Source organism: Amphibalanus amphitrite, unplaced genomic scaffold, assembly GCF_019059575.1.
Source record: "Amphibalanus amphitrite isolate SeventyFive unplaced genomic scaffold, NRLGWU_Aamphi_draft 000051F_arrow, whole genome shotgun sequence".
In the NCBI taxonomy this organism is placed as follows: domain Eukaryota; kingdom Metazoa; phylum Arthropoda; class Thecostraca; order Balanomorpha; family Balanidae; genus Amphibalanus; species Amphibalanus amphitrite.
The window spans coordinates 753,047-774,908 of record NW_024881547.1 but is presented as its reverse complement, the minus strand read 5'-3'; the positions used below and the strand labels follow the sequence as shown (position 1 = coordinate 774,908).

Here is a 21,862-nt window from a genome sequence, read left to right as displayed (position 1 = left end):
GAGTGGGTTAGACAGTTAAAAGGAACAGTAAAACCAATGACTGGGGTGGGGGGTGATGAAAGTTGGTGGAGCAAAAATAAATGTTGGTGTAGCAAATACCAATATTGGTGGGGCGGCTATCCAACCAACTGTATACGAAACCCTGTCCCTGTACATTAGGTTAGGTCGTTAGTTTAAAAAAAAAAAAATTAACAAAGAAATTATCAAATTTAGAACAAGCACTCCAAAATCCTGCAAGCAACAGCAACAAGAACGAACCTGTCACCAACCCTCTTGTTCCTAATAACACCCAATCCTAATACACCCATTGGCAAAATAAATGACTATAAGGTAATCAGACTAAAAAAACAGTATGTCAAATTAGTTTGCTTAGAAGCTCAAAAAAATGTTTAAAATCCTGCTAAGATTTAAGTAAATAGGTAGGTAGATCAGTGGCTGCGGATTGGCCTCGGAGTTGGGGTGGGGGGGGGGGCAAAGCTGGTTTTCAAGTCCATTCTTTCCATGCAACGCCCATAGGCCTAATGTTAAATTTTGCCAGACGTGACGGGGGGCAACTGCCCCCCTGCCCCCCGAATCCGCCGCCACTGAGGTAGATACCTCTCTAGCTGACATATCATTGCCTTGCCTACATAGGTAGGTAATGCTTACCTTTCAGTCATCTTGATATTTCAGTCTTAGCACGGTTGATCTTCCAAGGAAAAGGCGTGAAAGTAACCAGGCAGACATGTACTGACAATTTATCAAAAGAATATATTATTTTAAAGCAACAACCTAACCCAACAGTAAATGTGTTGTGATCAAGGCCCTAGAATACGTTGTGTTAGCCTTGTACGCATAATTGGTGAAAAGCGGGAAATTAAAAGGTAACAAGTGCGCCAGATCTGCCGACAGTAAATCTCATTTTTGAAGGTCTTGAGTACTTCTTTTAATGCGGTCCCCCACCAATGTCCTACAAACTGTACTGGCTGGTCCGTAACGTTTAGAAGGCAACCTACTACACATTTCAGACCCTCTGGAACAGTCCTTTTTGGCTTTTTCTCGTTACCTATGCGCTTAATTGCAACCAAACTTTGACACAATGAGTTTCAAGGGCCTACCTAATTTTTACTAATATGGTCTTTTAACAAAATGTCAAAATGAAAGGCACTTGTCATTGACTTGTAATGGTAAAAATTGATCGGAAAACTCTGCGCCGTGGTAGAGGCTAGCACGGCGTAGCAGCGTCAGCTGTTGCGCCGCAGCTAAGCTCCGCCCACTGCGCCGCGACACCGGGACCGGTCATTCGCCGCTCGGGGTCAGAGCGGTGCGAAGCTCTGACGGACTGGAACGAGACACACGCTAACGCAGGTATCCTTGCGTGAATATATGTCGTATCTCGCGCGGAGAGAATAAGGATGAAGAATGCAATGCAAATCGGTGTATGTATAAAACGATAAGCACTCCTTCTAGCTACATAATGTTATTCCCTACAGACTTTAAATAATTTTATTTTCAGTAATTTATAGCGAGCCTCTCCGCAGCCGCCTTCCGTAGGCTATTGTGCATTTATAAGGAGTAACAGGACAGAATTTATCGGACTGTCTTTGCATTCAACGGCCTTATTTAATTGAGGATATCCACATATGTATTGGAAAGTATTTCGCTTTTTTAATTTAAAAGAATAAATTTTTATTATTTTTTGGTGAAAATAATAGGTAAATCTTTCCATGATAGTTCCACAATACTTTAAAGGTAGTGTGCCAGCTTTCCTGGACCGTATGGAGTTAATGGCCCACCTAAGGAGAACCGGATTTTAGAACTTATCCATACATTCAAAACTCATGGAAACGTCTTAAATTCTTCAAATTTTGAGTACCCCAGTGCGAAATCCGCCCCGACGGGTTGTCGGTCGTACCCCAACCACATTTCAGGCACCATTATGAACAATAAATGCACACACTGAAATCGCTATTACCGATATGCTCATCCAATCAAGTTTCGATAAACCCGTTCATCATCATCTCCTGAGGTTTCGAACACGCCTGTTAGGTGGTGCGGTAGACCGCGCCCAAAGCCAGGGCCCCGGTAACGTGAGGTAGCCGAGTCGGGGCAGCGTGCGCTGACCCAAGCTGAAGCCGGGACCGCGCGTCCTCCCGGTGTCGTGTGATAGCCCGGGGCTGCCCGCGGGGATGCGGTAGACCGCGCCCAAAGCTGCGGCCCCGGCTTGGGTCAGCGCACGCTGCCCCGACTCGGCTACCTCGCGTTACCGGGGCCCTGGCTTTGGGCGCGGCTTCTGCCCATACTTTGTGGTGCGGTCGGTGGTGGTGCGTCGGGCCGCGCGCTCTGACTTCGGCCAAGAAAAATGCGTCAGCTGATCATTGTCATTTCTGCCACTTGCGTGTGGTGAAATGGGGTCATAACTTAAGAGACGGCTTTTTCATATCAATTATTTTACATAAAATCATATTTCAAACCATAAATAATGTTCGACAGCCAAATAAAAGAAACAATACCAATACAGGCTTACAGTTTAAGGCTCGACATTGTGTTGTCTACGATTAGACAGCTGATAACTCATTCCCGTACGTCGTAATTCTATAATGACCTTTGCTTATTGTCACATGTGCGCCGCATTCGCGATTGTTGCCGACGTCTGTTTGCAGGTCAGCCCACTACAGTTGTTATACATATCGAAAAACCGATAAGCTTTTAGGCGAAAAAGGCACTATTCCAGGCCCATTTTTGATTTTTTTTGCGATATTAGGTAAAAACAGAAGCTTCTTATCCTAGGAAAAATAAAATGGGAAATCTTTCAAAGGTGGCACACTACCTTTAACAATATTGTTGATAGATCTTAGGCCCGAAAAACAATAAAACAGGGAACGATATAGAATGACTCAATCTGAAAATGTAGATATGCAATATCGAGAGTTAATGATCTCCCTTCCTTCACTCCCCCTTGTCAGTCTCTCGTCTATAGGTTTATAGTCTATTGTCTCTCGTCTATAGCCCAATCTCTATCTTCGTCACTTGTCTCTGGTCTACCATCTTTAAGTCTGTCTTTCGTCTACCGTCTTTGTCTCCTGTCTCTGCTCTAGCGTTTATGCGTCTAACGTCTAGCATATTGTTTGTTGTCCACTACCCAACGTTTACCGGGCGTTCGTCTCATGGTCACTTTGTCTCCTCTTCCTTTCTCTTTCTTCCTCCGTCCTTATTTGTCGTAGAACAACTTATTAAAAGTCCATGACATGCAAGCAAGTGCTCCGACTTCTCTGTGCTGCCCGCGCGGCCCGCACGCCGGCCGGCCAGACTGCGACTGCCGCCGACATGACCCGAGGCTGGACCGCAAGTGGGCGGAGCCAAGCCGCAGTGTGCTAGTGCGTCACGACCAATCAGAGGGGAGACAGCGCCCAGCCTGTGACAGCCTCTAAGCAGGGCTGTGACGACCTTAACATTACCAGTCAATGACAAGTGCCTTTATTTTTCATTTTTTGTTAATAGACCATATTGATGAAAATTAGGTAGGGAACTCAAACTACCAATGCCAAAGTTTGGTTAAAATCAAACGTATATACAACGGGAAATAGCCGAAAAGGACTGTTCCACAGGGTCTGAAACGCATAGTAGTGTGGCTCTGAATGAATACATATTACACCGAGAACGATCAGAACAAAATGCATTGCGAGATCGGGTGAAACACGGCGACGCGTCGCCGACGGTGGTAAACGCGGGACAGCCGCTTCCGGTCTTGCGAAATATTCCCCTTGTAGTGTCAGCCATGTTTATTAACCCTCACCCCGTTGAGGGGGGAATATGCTCCCCCCTGCGGTTTTCCTGACGCAGCGCCGCTAAATTTTCAGTACCTTCCCGGGAATCAATTTGACACCTTCACACAAAATTTCAACTCTTAGGTCACCTTAGGTCAGAAGTTATTGAGGTCAAACTTAGGTAATGTTCAAGCAAAAACGAGCAAAAAACATGAAATCTTGAAACGCTCACAAAAGCTACAGTTGACAAGCAACTTCAAGTTAATGTGGTCGCGTAGAGGAAAGACGGCGCTACAAAACTGTTATCTCAGATTTTCAAAATTTTGGGATTTTGACCCCAAAAAAATAAAGAGATGATTTATTTTTTAGGTCACAATAGGTCACTGAGGTCACCCTCAGTGACCATAGCTATGTGACCTGCCTGACCTGGTATCAATGACCTCAAATAGCAAAATATGTGTTTTACGGACCATTACCCCATCGGTGATTTTCAATAACATGCCTTTTACTCGATTTTACAACACATTTCTTGAAATGCCTGTGAACGGTGAAAATTCGACCTTTGGCCTGACCTGCGAGGTCATCGGTTGGACCGAGGTCAATGAAATTGGGTCACAAGGTAGTTCCGTGATAGGGCTATCCAACACCGTTTGAATTTTGAAAATCGGCCAGTGACTTTCCGAGATATTAGAGGGGGCCGAAACGCCCCCCCCCCCCCCCCCCTACGGGTGGTAGGGTTCGCCGATAGCCCCACGGGCGCGGGAAAATACCAATATTGGAGTGGTCAAAATATTAGTTGAACTACATTCAACTATAGTTCACGCATTCAATCTTCAATTCTTATAATAAAAATTCACGTGCGAAGAATGAATAAACGCACGTGAACTCTAATATGCAGTCAGATGTGAAGAAATTTCAACCATATCCCATACCGCTAAATGTTTCACCGAGACTTTGGTATTGAGTTGTGCTTTTCACAATGCTGGCCGTGTTGTGCAAGATATGTAACAAAATTGCGGCCTATCTGGATGAAATTTGATTGTTCTTTCTAATGAGCGGCTTTCAAAAGCTGTAGGATGCACGGTTGCAGAGATACAGTCAATCTTAGTTGGGACCGGTGGGCTCACTTTTTTATCACCCTCGGTATTTTACCATTGATGGCGGGCGTTGATGGCGTTGTAGTGAAGGGATTAAATAAAAGAATATCCGTTCTATCCAATTGTTATATTGGTTCACAGTCCTTGGTCGTAGCTATGTCTCAACTCTCTGCTAGAGCTTATTTCTCACAAAATCCATTAACAGGGATAAGAAACAGCAAAAACTCCCTTTTTCAAACGATTCCTCTCAATCAAACTGGCGTAAGCTGACAAGGTTACAAAAATATATCAACATCTTTTTGTAAAATACACTTTGGATCGGGGTCAATCAATGAATGATTACAATAACCAGGACATCAGTTGACTGCTGCAAAGGAAAAGAAATGTTGCAGCCAACCCGGATCCGATCGTCAAATCAACAAAACAAGATTTATCAATCACGAGGAAAATAGACGAACGGAATAAAAAGTAGGAGTTCATTTTTAATGGTTTTAAAGGGACTATTCCACCTTCTAAAATGTTGTTAAAACCAGTTAAATTGTGCCCGACTTTATAGATTGGATGACCAGGAACACGGTTCTGGCATTTATTTTTCATTAAACATCTTAGGCTTCCCATATTCCAAACACAAACTTTCAAATATGTGACGTCACAGCCCAAAATTACCTCCTTCCCCAGGCCACATTACTGTCATAAAGCTGATTCTTTTTACTCTGTAGGCACCACAACAAAGTTCAGACCAAGTTTTAAGCGATTTTTCAACGAACAAACCCATTCAAATCAGAATGACTAAACGAGGTGACGTCACACTAACGGTCGCTCCATGTTGAAGATAGGGCCTTGTACAAGGCCCATTTTCAAATGAAGGGAACGAATTTCTTCAACACCAAGAGGCCGCGGGGGTTGCAACCTAGATAGATAGTGGTTTCTGAACCTCGCCGCAAACTTGGCTATCTCAACTCAAACCCCATGTTAAAGGTGGGATAGTCCCTTTAACGGTTTTAACCTTTAACATTAAGAATGGCGCATGCAGGAGAATATCTTCCGTCAGCTTCCAGACAAACGATACGTCATAACATCATTTTTATTATGGCCCAGAAGTCATATGTCATATATTCGATAGTAATGAGCGGATGAAATCACTTCAACTGTTTTCCATGCGCCTTAGTAGTTAGGTACATAAATGCATAGCGGAACTTTCAACACTCGTGATGAGGATGACTGATTCCATCCTTGTATTTCCTCTCCAATTTCAACTAATCTTAAGAACATTTTTAATAAGAAGTCTCAACTGCAAAAAAAAACATTGGGATGACTTTCGGCTGAATTTAATATCAACTCGCGTCCTAATTGGGGGGGGGGGTATTTTGCCTCCCCCCTGGTTCTTCTTGAATAGCGAATAAACGGTGGCGCGCAGCTCCGCCAAATTTTCAATACCTACCTTCCGAGACATGAATTTGACACCTTCACACAAAATTTCAAGTCATAGGTCACCTTAGGTCAGGAGTTAGGTATTGAGGTCAAACTGAGGTCATGTTCGAGCAAAAATCAGCTAAAATCATTAAATCTTGAAACGCTCACAAATGCTACAGTTAACAAGCAATTGCAAAGTTCTTTATGTGGTCGTTTAGAAAAAAACGGCGCCACAAAACTGCTTTCTAGGAATTTCAAAATTTTGTGATTTTGATCCCCAAAATACAAAGTTTTTTTTTTTATAAAATATCAAAATAATCCCAAAAGTTCTACAACTTTTGAAAAACGGTATTTGTATGTCCCTACCCTCTTCCATCCACATACCAAATTTTAGATCGATACCTCCTTTTTTGGCCAATTTATAGCCAAAAAACCTGCTTAAATTTGATGATGTCAAATTATCAAACACAATGTTTTGCAATTCTAGACCACCTAGGGCAAAACAAAGGCCAATATTAGACTCCCCGTGACGAGCCGCATCGAACCCATTTTATGCAAAAACATCAAGTTTGAAATTTGACCTAATTTGAACTGACCTTGAATTGACCTTCACCAGAACATAACCTGGCCCTAAAGGTTGCCTGACCCATATTATCGCATTTGTCATGTAAAATGGACCATGCAACATGCATCACACACTTCCGTGTTGTGACCCACAGTGACCTGACCTCTGTGGCCTGACCTGGTATTAGTGACCTCAAATAGCAAAATATGTGTTTAACAGACAATTCCATGTCGATGCTTTTCAATAATATGCCTTTTTACTTGATTTACAACACACTTCTTGAAATGCCTGTAAACGGTGAAAATTCGACATTTGACCTGACCCGTGACGTCATCGGTTAGACCGAGGTTAATGAAATTGGGTCACAAGGTCACAAGGAAATTGGATAGCCCCCATCGGGGCTATCCAACACCGTTTGTTGCTTGTCTCTATGTTGTGTGGTTCTCGAGATTTTAGGCGGGGGGAGGCAAAATGTCCCCCCGCCCCCACCCCTATTAGGACGCATTGCTCGGCAGACACCATCAGGGCGCGGGTTAACCCACAGGGTCTTTACCAAAAAAAAAAAAAAAAAAATCAGAAGACGCAACACCATATTGTATTGACAAAGTCATTCTAATAGAAGTGCAGTTTCTGTCGTTTATTAGATATAAGCAAAGCAATTCTTACTCACCTAAGGGTTACAAATGTCCCAGCTTTAACATGTTTCTCCACTGCACTGTTCGGTTTAACATCAATGAACCCTTGAAGACAAACAGCAGCTTCGTCTAGTGGATCGTGATTTATCCGATTTCGTGAGGGATTGTTTGATGCACCCCACGGCTGGCTTTTAGCGTGTCTGATTGCAGACGAGATCGCGGCCAAGGATGTCTCGTTAAGTGAAATAATCGCATTTATATTATTACCCGGCAATTATATCGCCATATATGCCTCCCAGTTACGTGCATACGTCACTTGGACCAGCCCGGATCCATGCTTGAATAAACGAGACAAAACAAATCCCATGGAGAATGCGCCAGGGGATAAGCCGCACTTCGTGGCAGGAGTGGGTATAAAAATTGGCTAGACAGCGTCTCGATAGATGAAAAACTCTTGCTGCTGTCCGGATACTTTTACAGTATTTGTTATGGAGGTTACGCCTGACAGGGATAGAAGAAGCAACAATGACATACTCTGACAATGACCAAATGCAGGCATGCGGAGATGCTGAGATATCTACCGATAATTATTCTAACAGCCTATCTACTCGCAAGCAGATCACAGAATTTTCAACATATTAACCCATGACGACTTGTTTGGTAGGCAAAGCTTCTCATTTTCATACTAATTAATTAATTATATCCTGATTTTTATGATGAGTTTGCTAGTGACTATTGCATTAGACGTGGACTTCCCACTGTTAAGCGAAGTTGTGGTGGCGTCATCTACAGTCTACATCCATTGTTTTGAGTAATTTCCGCCAGAGGCGCTGGATCATCAACTTGACATACGAGCCAGCCGCTCCCGTGTCTAGCAGAGCACGCCTAGACGCTTCAAAATTAGATACGACCGGCTTCTCTCATTGCAGGAAATGCGCTAGTTTTTCCCGCGAAGCTCTAGCTTTATCAGGGGTCAAACGGCTGGGGTGATCCTATCGACATTCCCCCTATATGTTAGCGGTTGTATAAACATTAAACGTCATTACGGGTGAGGGGTAAAATAATCTGCATCACTGGCACTTGCTAAAAGGTGAGTTTTAGCTGCGTTCGTGATAAAACTTTGCAGCGTAAAGAGCATTCATAATCGTTTACATACATTTATTGCAAGCGAAAACTTTCCAGCAGCACCATTTTTCACACACAAATGACACAGTCCCACAATCACAGGGCACTTCACAGACCGCCCACCCTGCACAGTGCACACATCACAGTCGGTCCAGTCGAATCTCACAGAGAAAGTGCCGATCTCTGTCACACTCTGTATCATTCCAGCCCTCCAGACTATTCCTCGGTCCGTAAATATGAGCACAGTGCTCTCCTCGGAATGTGGGCTCACCCCGTCTCCATTCCGTGTAGTCTAGAGGCGATCCGTCCACCCACCCCCAGCGCCGCCCTGGCAGCTGGATCCGAGTCGCTGGCAGCCACCAGCTCTCTCACGAGTCCATGGGTGGCCGGGTGGACGGATCCCAGCCGCGCACGCCCGTCCAGCAGGGCGCAGTAGTGGTGCGCCTGAAGCCAGGTGGCCGTCTGAGGTGGGATGAAGAAACAGCTGCTTCCTTGCTGCCTCCAGCCGGGTGGACAGGACGGCGGTGGCGGTTGCAGCTTCTCCAGCAGTTCCTCCAGCTGCGTCTCCAGGCGCTCCACCGGACCACAGAGTGAGCTGCGTGCCTCTGACAGGCAGACCTGCGCCAGGCCGCTCACCAGATGAGAAGCCAGCCGGTCGGGGGCGGGGTCGGCGGCGGAGGCCCCCGATAGCAGTGGCACGCAGTGAACAGAGAAGGCGAGCAACAGCAGCATGTCTTTGGCCGAGCGTGATACGAGGTGACCTTTGTCGGCACTAGAGTTGCAAAGTTTCCCCCAAAGGCTGCTACCGGCACCGCCCCGCTCCACAAATTTTTTTGGGGATACCGGCACGCTACCACGCCCAAAGCAAAAACACCACCTAATTACCGGCATACTAAAAAATCTGCATTGTTGATTCCAGTTTACCCCTACAAGAGATGCCACATTTTCCTCTTAGTGTCCAAAGTTTGAATCATATGCTAATAATTTTTTTTGTGCAAAACCAAAAATACCGGCATGCTACCGGCAAGACATGCCAGATACCACAAAAAAACCTGCGGTAGTGAAAAACTACCGGCATGCCGGTAATGCGGTAGGGAAACTTTGCAACTCAAGTCGGCACGTCCGCCCACCAGACTGAGACAGGAATGTCTCTGCTGCTGCTCCTACATATGTATATCAAACGATTGTTTAGAGAAGCTAAGGTGCATGGAAAACCCTTTTGCGTCATTTAGGTGTCCATCGGGTAAATATTTGGAATCTATCTAGTACCTATCTACCATATGTTTCATTTTCCACCCTCGTGACCCAATCTTGTCAATCTGTTCTTATTCATCGAGCTACGTTCTTATCATCGGGAAAGAACTGCAGCCCTACAACACACTAAGTAACGAACTTAATCAATACAAGATAAGTACCTAAATACCCTGCTAATCACAAATAAACACCGATTGCAGACAGCTCTCCAGCACGCAATGGCAGCTGACGCGGCCGGTTTTCTCGGCGTTCCCTCGTCAGAGGCCTGTTTCACTAAAAACTTGTAATTACAAGTGTTTGTAGTTTACAATTCATAAGTATTTTTACCAACTACGTAAAAACCGATTTCACTAAGCTTCATCGCCAGTGGCACCTCCGATAAGAAAATGTTTGCAAATAAACTTGTAAACAGTAAAATTGTTTTTAATCAAGAACTATAGCATGTTAAAGATATTGCTTCTTTTTATCAAGTTTTGTCTAGTATTCATGTCGAAAGCTGCCAAATTAAATTATAAATAATGATGCTGTTGGAAAAAGATATAATTGATAGTTCACATTATCCTATTATTGAAAGAAAATAACACGCAAAACATTTGACAGCAGAAGACTGTTAAATGCAATTATGGCGCGCGAGTGACAAAACATGACGATATTTTAATACCGATTATTTTGCTTCTTAGGGTGTGTGCTAAGTAAAAAAAGAGCATGAAACGAATCAGCAAAGCATAGTTGTCCTAAATATATGACTGTTTTGCATTATTGCACAAAAAGTATCAAAATTCCGAACGTCAGGACCACTGGAATTTCAGGTTTGTAATTACGATGTTTTCTTTCAAGTTTCTGGTCTTCGTGAAACAGAAAGTTTGCGATTCCCATGTTTTCTAGCAAACTTTTTCTTGTAAAAAAGTTTGCAAATTTTAAACTCAAAATTCATGTTCAAAGGTTTTGTGAAATCCAAATCTCAAATGTTGGTAATTATTTCTTTTAAAGGGACCCTCCCACCTTCAAAAAAGTTAATGAATTGGCATGAAAGTGATGTCGCTCGGTTCAGAAAGAGCAAAAACGAATATCTACCAAATTTCATCGAAAAATATTCACCGGTTTTCAAGATATTAGACTTTTACTTTTGTTTACTTTTTGGGATCTCCGCTGTTCCTAGCGACTTTATTTGAAAGTGCGGCATTTGTTGCGCGCAAAGCAGCATATACCACCGCGTGCTACAAAACGTTTTAGTCAAACATTTAACGGACGTTCGAAAGCCTGATGACGTCATCAGATTCCCGTAATGGTTAAGAGATAGGGACCACGCTGGTCCCACCCTGCAAGTAAAGGGAAGAAATTTCTTGAACACCATAAAGCTGCGGGGGTTGCGACCAGGATAAATGGTGGTTTCTGAGCCTGGCCGCAAACTTGGCTATCTCAACTCAAAACTAATGTTAAGGTGGGAGGGTCCCTTTAAACTCAAGCTTTTTCTTTGTAATTACAAGTTTTATTTGTTAGTGAAACAGGCCTCAGATATGAACAAAGCTACACCAGTATTGGTGTCCTGAGGCTTACCAATATCGCGGAAACATGTCACGGTAGGCAGCAACTGGATAGGTGACTACCTAATGCACTGACTCCATAATACGGCCTCATCCGAGACTCATTTCGTTAATGCAACTTTTCAAGCGATTACTCACTACTCCGTCCAGTCCGTGCTTCGAACTAAAAAAATGCATCTACTTCAATAACCAACGCTGCGCAGCAGCCGATAAATACCGACGTTTCAACATTTGTCCAGTATTTCCGAGCTACGGGAGGCGAAGCAGGTAAGTCCCCTTAGTATTTTCCAGATCAGGGGCACCCAGGTTCAGGTAGTACACCTCCAATAGCGAGGGTGGCCTCATTGGGTCCAGGTGGTTAAATGGGTAGTGCCACAGGACTGGCTGGTAGTGAGTGGAGCTTGGATCGGCGAGTGGGTGACGAGCGGCGACGGAGGAGACAACGGCTCGTGAGGCAGCCTCAGAGACAACACCGAGGAAATCCGAGACGACACTGAGGTGGGCAAAGGACAAAAGGCGATAGGGATAGTGGTTTGTCTGAAAGTACTAACGCATCTAAGCATTTGTGTCACTTCATATTTTGTCATCCGAACAACTAAACAACCGGAAATAAATTTCAAAAAAGGAAAAATTGCTTTAAATTTCTGGTCAAACAGCCAAAAGAAATCGGCGTTCCATGCCAACGATTTGACATGGGTGATTCCTGTGCTAAAATTGAATGAATTATTTTTAAGGTCGAAAGGCCTTTCATTATTTCATATTCCGGCTAAGTTGAAAGTCCTTTCATGATTTCATATTTCGGCTACGTTACGGTAACCAGACTAGACAACGGACCCTGGACAAGACTGAAACATGCAATGTGTGAGCGAACCGAGATGATACATATGATTTTCAACTCCTCTTTTACAGGCAATATGAGGCCCAATGCGACTGTAATTTTTGTGCTACAGCTCATGATGCTGGCTTTCGTTGTCGCCACGCCACCTATAGGTATGTATTTGGTTTTTACGTCCATCTGCGTCATGTTATAAAGCCAGATTTCATTTATGACATCTGCCATTTGGTGTAAACGGTCGGAGTCCACAAATCATCCACCAGGCTTACGAACACCCATCTCGATCGGAACCGTTCACCGTGACAGTTAAAATACTGATAAATTGGTGGTTTAGAGATTGAGATTAGAGTAAAACAATGAAATAGTCATTACATTACTTCACAACAACGGAATTCGAGAAGAAAAAAACGCTGATGTAATATGAAGTTATCATCAGCAATAGGTACGCAAAAAGTATAAACATTTTGATGTCATGTTGTCGTTGGCATATATGGTACATGATCTATCAACACACCCTTCAATTATCCACTCTAACCGTCCTAAATAAGCAGCACAGTCCAAACTGTAAGAATTGGCGTCAATATTTATAAAGTGAGACCACAAGATATGTAAGTCGAGGCCACTGGCCAGACAGTCACTATCCAGCCAGCCGCCAATGCACCGTTTATAAATATCTGATATATATAGAGAATGACGGTTGCCGGGGGACTTGCTGTGCAATGCAGCACTGGCAAGTTTGAACGAAACTCAAATCTACTGACTTCTGAACAACACAATGAAAAGTGAAAACCAGGCTGTGTTAGATTTGCAGATGAAATAGCATTTCTACTGCTGGATGGACTGTACATATTAATAAAACAAAGAGCAAGTCATATCAATTCATGATCTTTGCTTTACCGTATGTGAATGTGTTATAAATCATCACAACGTAAAACAGATGCATCGAAAAATTCGAATGAATGAATGAATGAATGAATGAATAAACGAGTAAATGAAGTAATGAAAAAATGGATCGATAAATAAATGACAAAATGAATGGAGACTGAATGAGTGAATAAACGAATGATTATATATGTAAATGAGCAAATGAATGAATAAATGAACGAATGAATGGATAGATAAATTAGCTGCATTTTGACCCTCATCTTCTAAATGCTTAACTCAGTTCCAGCGCACGGATTCTGATTCTACAATTTCCCAGCCCCGGTGACCTGTGACATGTGCCCGCAGACACTTCCGACGCCGGAGAGGAAGTCATCGCCAGAAGCTCCCGCACCGCCCGCAGCCCCCAGTTCTTCCGACCCGTTCAGGCGGGTCAGGTCGGCCGGCCCGGAATCCCAGGAAAGCCGGGGAACCCTGGAAAACCGGGTCTTCCCGGCAGACCCGGCAGGCCAGGCCATTTCCCGGGAACGTTCACACCGCACACACCGCCGGGAAACTTCGGTCGGCCGGGCAACTTTGGCGCGCCGGGGTCGTTCGTGCCGCCTAAACTGCCGTTCGCCGCCACCTTTCAGATTCCGAACCCGCCCAACCCCGGCAGCCCCGGAAACCCGGGCAACCCCGCCGGCCCGGGAAAGTAGAGGCGACGCAGTGAATGTCGGAGCAGCGGAAAAGTGGTGCTACCTACGTCCTACATATGCTGATGATTGAAGGGTCTCCTAAGTCATTTCTGAGCAACAATGTGACAATGTCACTTGTAATCAAAATACAAACCAGAACTTCCGTAACTTTAACAGCTGTTACTGCGTTGAATTATTTCTTTACCATCTATCTCTTGTCATAAATATTGAACAATCCACTTTCAGCTTGTACCAGGTTACGTGCATGTTATCTGATGCATAGGCTTTGGGTTATAAGTGTGGCAAGTGAATTTTATTTCGACCCGTTGGTTACTAATATATGTGCTGGCTAAAAAGCTCATCAATTTTTTTTTTTGGGGGGGGAGAGGGGAAGAGGTGCGGGACATTAAAATTGACGTAAGCAAAACAAAAAAACAGCTAAGTTCATATCCCTTTAACATTCCCATTCCTAGACCATTTATATACAGGTATGCACCATGCAGCGCAAAGTGTCAAAGAAAAGATTTCAATTGTAGGCATGTGAAAAAGGTAAGGCACACACATTTGACAGACGCAAGCGCTCGTTCGTATGTTCCTTCATTTCAGCCCATACCGGTTACGGTTAATCTTGGTACCATATATCAATGATCATGCTACGCTTTTGTCAATTTGAACCCGCTGCATGCTCAATTGCTCACAGGCTCAAATCAACAAACTTTCCAGTTTCATGATTCCGAAACGCTATGGAGTGCAGCATTGTTTTGTTTTTTGCTTGTTTTGTTTTTATTTACATGCCTCGAAGACTGGGCCCAATACACGTGTTCAAAGTCGGGAGTACTGAGCATTATGGACATGCTAGCTCATAAAATCAAATACCCACGTATGGCAGAAACTGGACATGACAACAATTGATTTTGTATCATATTGATAGCCGAATAGCTCTTGTCGGTGGTTTTACTCAAACTGCACGACAAACAAAAGGACACAGGCATTGCAATCGGCATGTTAAGTTCATCGCATATTCGCTACTTAAACATCTGGTGCATGGCGTTATAGAACGCTAGAGTGTCGTCAATTGGCTCTCCGAGAGGAGCAAATGAAAAGCGGATATCCAGTCGCTCGCAGTCTGCACCCGTCGGACGCCTCCAGGGCTCGTTCACAGCGATCGTCTGCCAGAACTTGACCCGATCCTCGAACAACTTTTTGCCGATGGTGAGATTCGAGTCTAGCCTCATGTGCCGCTGGCTCTGCTCCGTGAAGATGGGCCAGTCCGGAGCGGCTGGCGACTCGGAAGTGGGCTTCCCGGTCCTGGCGAAGCTGGTCCACAGGCTGACCATGTTGCGGATCATGTTGTGGTTCGGTGTGCCCGGCTTCTCCAGAGGAAGCTCCGTCTGACTGAAGAGGTACATCAGCTCGTCGCCGTGTCCAGCGTCTGTGTTCGAGACCTCCAGAGTGCTGATATTGCTGAAGAATAGTCGGCCCGGTCCCTTGTACTCAAACATGTACTGGTAGACTGCCGTGTGCCGAGACGCTAGACTGCTCTCAGCCCACAGAGCTGCGTTGAAGAAACGATCACTTATTACTCGAGCAACCAGAAGGAAGGGGTTTAGATCAGCAATGACCAGATCAGTGTAGAAATCTCTTACTTTGGTTGCCTCTGCAGTTGGGTCAGCATCACATTCAAGAATACTGGATGCCGTTCTGGTTGTAAGATCAGACATCAAGCCCCAAGAGAACGTGTCGCCCTCCATGACACCCAGAAAAATTGACTCAACAACGGCAAATATCGGCACAAATGGCCAGCCCTCTTCTTCTGTGACTCCTTGCATCCACGGCACGAGATTAAATTCTCCCCTCTCGAGCAGAAGTCGTGGATCTTCCGGGAGAAAAGGGTGCTCCACCTCTACATCTACACGAGGCTGATACAGATGTTCAAAGGGACTTGCACTTGCTAAAAACTGAGATGATGGCACCTGGGTCAGACAACCGACCATCTCAGTGATGTTCGCGACCGGACAGCCCAGCTTCTCAGCCAGCTCATCCGTGAAGCCCATTTTTCTTCCGCTGGCACCAAAGTTGGCCAGCGCCGATCCCGACTGGCTGATGGCGTGGTGGAACAGACCTTTAGTAAGAGGACTCAGTACCAGAAGTGAAACACTCACTCCGCCCGCCGATTCACCAAAGATTGTCACCGCTTTCGGGTCTCCGCCGAAGCTGGCGATGTTGTCCTGCACCCACTGCAGCAGCAGCACCTGGTCGCGCAGTCCGTAGTTTCCAGGAGCCGCCGCGTCGTAGGTCGTCAGGAAGCCGAACACTCCGAGCCGGTAGTTGAACGTCACCAGCACGATGTCCTCGTCCATCAGGTACTTGGGGCCGTAGTAGCGGTCGTTGCCGCTGCCGCGAATATACATACCGCCGTGAACGAATATCATAACGGGCTGACTGCTGACGCTTTGCATGCGGGTGCGCACCTGCCGAGTATAGACGTTCACGAAGAGACAGTCCTCGTTGCCAATCAGCGGCGTCTCGCTAAACGTGTCGATCTGCGGACAGACACTGCCGTGTTCTTTGGCATCCAGCGGCCTCTTCCAGCCCAGGTGGCGCTGCGGTGGTTGGAAGCGAAGCTCACCTACCGGTGGCCGCGCGTACGGGATACCCCTGAAGGCGAAGAACGCTTTTCCAGATGCGCTTCTTTCGAGGTAACCGCGGACAGGACCTTCCTTGGTGCGAACCAGACGCGTCCTGGTCGGAAGACCAGTGTAGTAGCTGGTAACACCCGCCGCTAACAGCGTTGTCCACAGCAGCAGCCGCAGCATGGTTACAACGTTCCGTTCAGCCAGACAGCACCGACCTGACTGCCCCCGTGCGCTGCCTCTCGCTCGCTGCAGCGTCCCGATAAACTGCAATGCAGCTGAAACCAGTTGGAATCATAACATCTGCCCGAGTCTGTTGCTAGTTGACGAAGGTATTCTGTCGGAAACTACTGCTGCATACCTACATAAACACTGGCAGCTGCAATGCATCAGAAATGAGCTCTCACAGATTGCCGTCTGGTTAGTGCATATCTCAAAGGTTACATCTGTTCAGGCCAGATAGTCGTACAAAGTTGACGTGCGCTGAGAATGACTTATCAACATCTTGGGGACTGCTCTAATAATAACTGCACGAGGTGCCACAACAGAAAGAAGACTGTTCCTTTCCATATGCTTTGATTCAGTCGGTTCCAGGGCTGTCTCATCCCTATCTCCGTAACGTGTCGTGTGCGACCAATGACGTCACGGCATTGCGGCGTTCTGATTGGGCGGCAGCTCCGAATCGCCCGACTGGTGGTCCCCGCTCGACAAGCGCACGTGCGCCGACTATAGGCATTTGTAGTGGCATTGACGGCAGAAAAAAAGTGAGTTAATGCAGAGCTCTGAATATACTTGAATAGTGTCTAAGCCGTTGGTAATACGTAAAAACGTCAGATAGGTTTCTTGTTTGTCTTGATTTGAGCTTTAATATGATATGATTTTTACCTTAGTGTCCAGTCTGGCAGCTATGTGGGAGAGCCCTAAAGTTGGGTCATTTTCCATAGAATTGCATTACAGCCGTCGGACGCTTCGTACCTGTGACGTCACGGAAATCGCTGCTTTGGCCTAGTGAGCATACCTTCTATATAGGGCCTTGAGTCGGTTCAGTTTTGTTTCACTATTCATGGCACAATAAGCTTAAATTTGGGTGGCTGTGATAAAACAAATTGGTTGTGTTCTCGCCTCAAATTTCAATGCGTCGCTATCCCAGCATAAGTTAGCAGAAACTTACCAATTCAGATCGGCGGTCAGTTTTAGGCTCTGTTCTTTATGTTAGAAACAAAAAATAGTAAAGGGCAAACAGTCAGAAAAAGCAGAAACGTAAAAGAATATTGAACATTAACTCGTACCAAATTCCAGGATCCTCATCATGTGAGGTAAGGACAATGCTAAGAATTGAGTGATAAATGCACATGAAGAGTCCGCCTAAATCGTACGATGAACAGAAGCTACCCGTCAGGTGCATTATGAGACAACTGTATAACCCAGGTAGCCTATGTTAGTTATTGAGGAGTGTATGACATAGATAAACAACTCTGTGTCCAGACTGATCATTTATGAAAATCGTATCTATAAACGCCAGTCCAGCAGACTAAATCATTTGGAATCGAAACGACGTGACGCTGAGTGCTGCTTTATGTTAGCACATCTGTGTTTGATGTTTATCTTATGAACGCAGATCAATAAACGGCCAATCCACCGACCGACTGCAGCACAAAACAACACCGAAGAGGGCGTGGAGGGACGCGAAAAACTAAAGGAAGGTCTACTTAATCTTCTCATCTCATCATGCTAAAGGCACAGTTATACGCGACATTGCTGTTGGTGATGGGATGCAGCGGTTTTCGCTACACACCTCTGGGACGTCCTCGGATAGTGCGTACCCAGGAAGGCCACATTCGAGGATACACGTCCAAGAGCGCATCCGGAAAGGAGTATGTCGCCTACAAGGGCATCCCGTACGCGCGGCCTCCGGTTGGGGAGCTGCGCTTCCAACCACCGCAGCGCCACCCAGGTTGGCGGGGAGTGTTGGACGTCAAAGACCACGGCAGTGTCTGTCCTCAGATCGACATGACCGGTAACGTAACATTGGTCGGCGATGAGGACTGTCTGTTCGTGAACGTTTACTCGAGGAAAGTGAGGACGTGGGGGAGCGGCGTCGGCCGTCTGCCCGTCATGGTGTTCGTTCACGGAGGAGCCTTCATTCGCGGCAGTGGCAACGACCGCTACTACGGCCCCAAGTACCTGATGGACGAGGACATCGTGCTGGTGACGTTCAACTACCGGATCGGGGTGTTCGGCTTCCTGACGACCTACGACGCCGCCGCACCGGGCAACTATGGCCTGCGCGACCAGGTGCTGCTGCTGCAGTGGGTGCAGGACAACATCGCCAGCTTCGGCGGAGACCCGAAGGCGGTGACAATCTTTGGACAGTCGGCAGGAGCGGCCAGCGTTTCACTTCTAGTGCTCAGTCCTCTGACTAAAGGTCTGTTCCACCACGCCATCACCCAGTCAGGCTCGGCGCTCGCCAACTTCGCCGCCAGTGGAAGGAAAGTTGGGTTTACAGATGAGCTCGCTCACAAATTAGGCTGCTACAGCACAAACACCGAAGCCATGATTGCCTGCCTCAAGAAGTTGCCTACCCAGTCGCTGCTGGCGACGGCAACACCAGACAAGCATCTGTACCAGCCGCGTGTTGATAGAGATACCGACCAACCACTGTTGCCAGAAGACCCACGAGCACTTCTCGAGAAAGGACAGTTCCACCATGTACCGTGGATGCAGGGTGTCACCAAAGAGGAAGGCTGGTTCTTTGTGCCAATCGTCGCAGACGACAAACAGCTGTCAGCAGGATTCGCCGCTGGTAACGTCATAGCATGGGGTCTAGTGTCTGACATTCTATCCTCTTTGGATTTCAATCCTCTGGATTGTGGGGCAGATCCTATGACAGAAGTGCACAAAGTGAAGAAGTTTTATTTGGGCTCGGAAGGCCATAATACTGTAAGTCGTTTGCCGATTGCCCAGATCATCAGCGATCGCTACTTCAACGCTCCAATGTCTGCAGAGGGTAATCTGGCGTCCCGGAGATCACCGGTTTACCGGTACGTGTTCGAGTACAAAGGACCGGATCGCCTGTTCTGGGAAAATATCACTCGACTGAATGAGTTCAACACAGACCCCGGGCACGGCGACGAGCTGTTGTATGTCTTCAGCCAGGCGGAGCTACCTCTGACGAAGCCGGGAACACCGAACTACAACATGACCCGCAGCATGGTCAGCCTGTGGACCAGCTTCGCCAGGACCGGGAAGCCCAGTTCCGAGTCGTCAGCCGCTCCGGACTGGCCCATCTTCACGGAGCAGAGCCAGCGGCATATGAAGCTCGACTCGAATCTCACCATTGGAGAACGGCTGTTTGAGGACCGCGTTGAGTTCTGGCAGACGATCGCTGTGAACGAGCCCTGGAGACACCCCGTAAAACCGCCCTGTCCTCAAGGACGACTGGCGGGTGGTGATAACAATATTCCGGACGATCTTAACCGGGCCTTCTACGGAACACTCATCACAAAGTTCAGTTAGCTCGAGACATGTAAAATCATTCAAAATCAAGCGACTCTGGTGAGTTGGTTGCGTTCTTTTTGTTTTATGTCCCATGAAATAGAAATGATTTGAAAACTTGGTCATTTTAAAGATGAAATATTTTTTATTTAATGATGAAGTCTACTGAACGAATTGCTACGGATAAAATGACCAAACAAACATCGGGCGATACGTTCACCTGCATCGCACTTGGACATATATTTTGTCGTAAGGTTGTGCTGTTACTTCCCTTCCCTTACGATCATAAACACATTTATGATTGAGCCACGATAATTTTTTTTTTCGTTGGACCATGTATGGCGTCGACGATCGACACAAAGTCACAAATCCGACATTTTTACGTTTGTTTCCGGCACTGCTTGGAGGGAGTTCTGTAGCCTTGCAGCTTGGAGTTTGAACGTATCAGCGACAGAAGTTGAAACAGAAGAATTAGCATACCTAACATTTGAGCAAAGCCCGGTCTTTTGACACCAACCAAAGTTAAAAGTCAGATCAGGTCACTGACCCATGAATGACGTCATAACTTACCTTTTGCACCGTCAGCAAAAAAAAAATGTCACAACCAATGTGTCAGGAAAGATTAAACTTTCAGGCATTAACAAGGCCGGAAAGTAATAACCTACCGAGTCCTTAGAAATTGCTAATTTCGTTTTTTGTGAGGGTGGGTCACCGTAAGTCAGGACGGTCACGTGATTCAACCCTCACCAGCTGAGGAGGGGGGGGGGGAGAGGTATCATTCGGTGCGACAAAGCATGACGGACATGATCAAAGGGAACTGGGGGGGGGGGGGCAGTGGGGCAGCTTGCACCCCCCCCCCCCCCCATCCCCAACTCTGGGCCCGTGGGGGCGGTGCCCCCACAACTTTGAGACGGAATATCGCACTTCTTCGCAAATGTTTTCTTTTTTGTTGAAAAAGCCAGGGGATAAAAATAAGCGGCCTAAAACCGTTCAGAAAACTAGATTTGGGGGTACCCAAGGCTGATGATATTATACTTGATAATATGGTGCCCCCCCCCCGTCTGAAAGTAGTTTCCGCGTCCCTGGACGTGATTATACCTACCAAGAACGTAGTTGAGGTGATGCTTGAGCAAATTTATTCCCATATTTAGTGGTGACTGGTGAGGTTATTCTCGCACACACATATGTACACAAACAAAAACACGACCCAGACCTTGAGGCCTGACCTTGAAGTCGAGCTGACCTCGGAGGTCACTTGTCACCAGCTGCCTGAACCTTTGAAATCGGTTACCTACTGTTAACGCCAGACCCCTTGAGACCCTAATTTTTCGCGATTACTTTTAAATGCGTGAAGGAATTTCAACCAAGCTCAGGACATGGCCGTTTCAAGACAGGCCGAAACTTTTACAATTTAGATATTTTATCGCCATTTCAATATTTCAGGCACTTGTCATTGACTCGTAATGTTAACTGTTTTTCCATCCTGGATAGAGGCTTTCTACGTCATATGACATTAGGCTCCGCCCACGACTGCGGCATTGACCCGTGCCCATCAGCGACCTCTGTACAAACGACACCCCTGCCATCTGTGAAGGACTATGAATTTCGCTGACGCTTCACGTGCTATGAGTCAATTGCAGCAGACGGTCAAGTAAATGTTAGGCTCTTGTTGACTCTTGTATATAGGACCAAGAGGACCATCACTCCTCAACCTACTACTCAGTCGTGCTTCGAACAAACGTTAACGATTCCTAAGTCCTAACAAATACGATTTTCGATGATAGGGTATCTGTTTGAAATACGAGCGAGCCGTATGATGTGAAGCTCAGGCAATTAACTTATTATTGCGTTGTTCGATGGTTGCATAGCGATGTACAAATCGGCAGCTACTTGGTGACATATCCGACATCCCATTATCGCATTATCTGCAACGCCATGGGCTTTAAATACAGGTGAATATT

The 21,862-nt window shown here is 46.1% G+C and overlaps 4 protein-coding genes across 4 annotated transcripts in view; 2 read left to right on the top strand and 2 right to left on the bottom strand.

The window, feature by feature from the left end:
* The window catches only part of LOC122377804 (neurogenic locus notch homolog protein 2-like), a 63,927-nt gene extending 63,121 nt beyond the window's left edge, over positions 1–806 (bottom strand). The window contains exon 1 of the mRNA XM_043358233.1: positions 649–806. Coding sequence (XP_043214168.1) covers positions 649–659 — 11 coding nt within the window. The 5' untranslated portion in view covers positions 660–806. The remainder of the gene's footprint in view (positions 1–648) is intronic.
* A 10,946-nt stretch (positions 807–11,752) lies between these two features.
* Positions 11,753–14,117, top strand: LOC122377817 (cuticle collagen 34-like). Its single transcript, XM_043358262.1, has 3 exons — positions 11,753–11,877; positions 12,289–12,369; positions 13,445–14,117. The coding sequence occupies exons 2-3, from the start codon at positions 12,294–12,296 to the stop codon at positions 13,792–13,794; spliced, it is 426 nt and encodes a 141-aa protein (XP_043214197.1). The 5' UTR covers positions 11,753–11,877; positions 12,289–12,293; the 3' UTR covers positions 13,795–14,117.
* Positions 14,118–14,522: 405 nt separating this feature from the next.
* Positions 14,523–16,667, bottom strand: LOC122377816 (juvenile hormone esterase-like). Its single transcript, XM_043358261.1, has one exon. The coding sequence runs from the start codon at positions 16,587–16,589 to the stop codon at positions 14,799–14,801; it is 1,791 nt and encodes a 596-aa protein (XP_043214196.1). The 5' UTR covers positions 16,590–16,667; the 3' UTR covers positions 14,523–14,798.
* A 791-nt stretch (positions 16,668–17,458) lies between these two features.
* LOC122377815 (venom carboxylesterase-6-like) lies at positions 17,459–20,012 on the top strand. Its single transcript, XM_043358260.1, has 2 exons — positions 17,459–17,722; positions 18,025–20,012. Exon 2 carries the CDS (start codon positions 18,135–18,137, stop codon positions 19,920–19,922), a length of 1,788 nt encoding a protein of 595 aa, XP_043214195.1. The 5' UTR covers positions 17,459–17,722; positions 18,025–18,134; the 3' UTR covers positions 19,923–20,012.
* Positions 20,013–21,862: the final 1,850 nt, after the last annotated feature.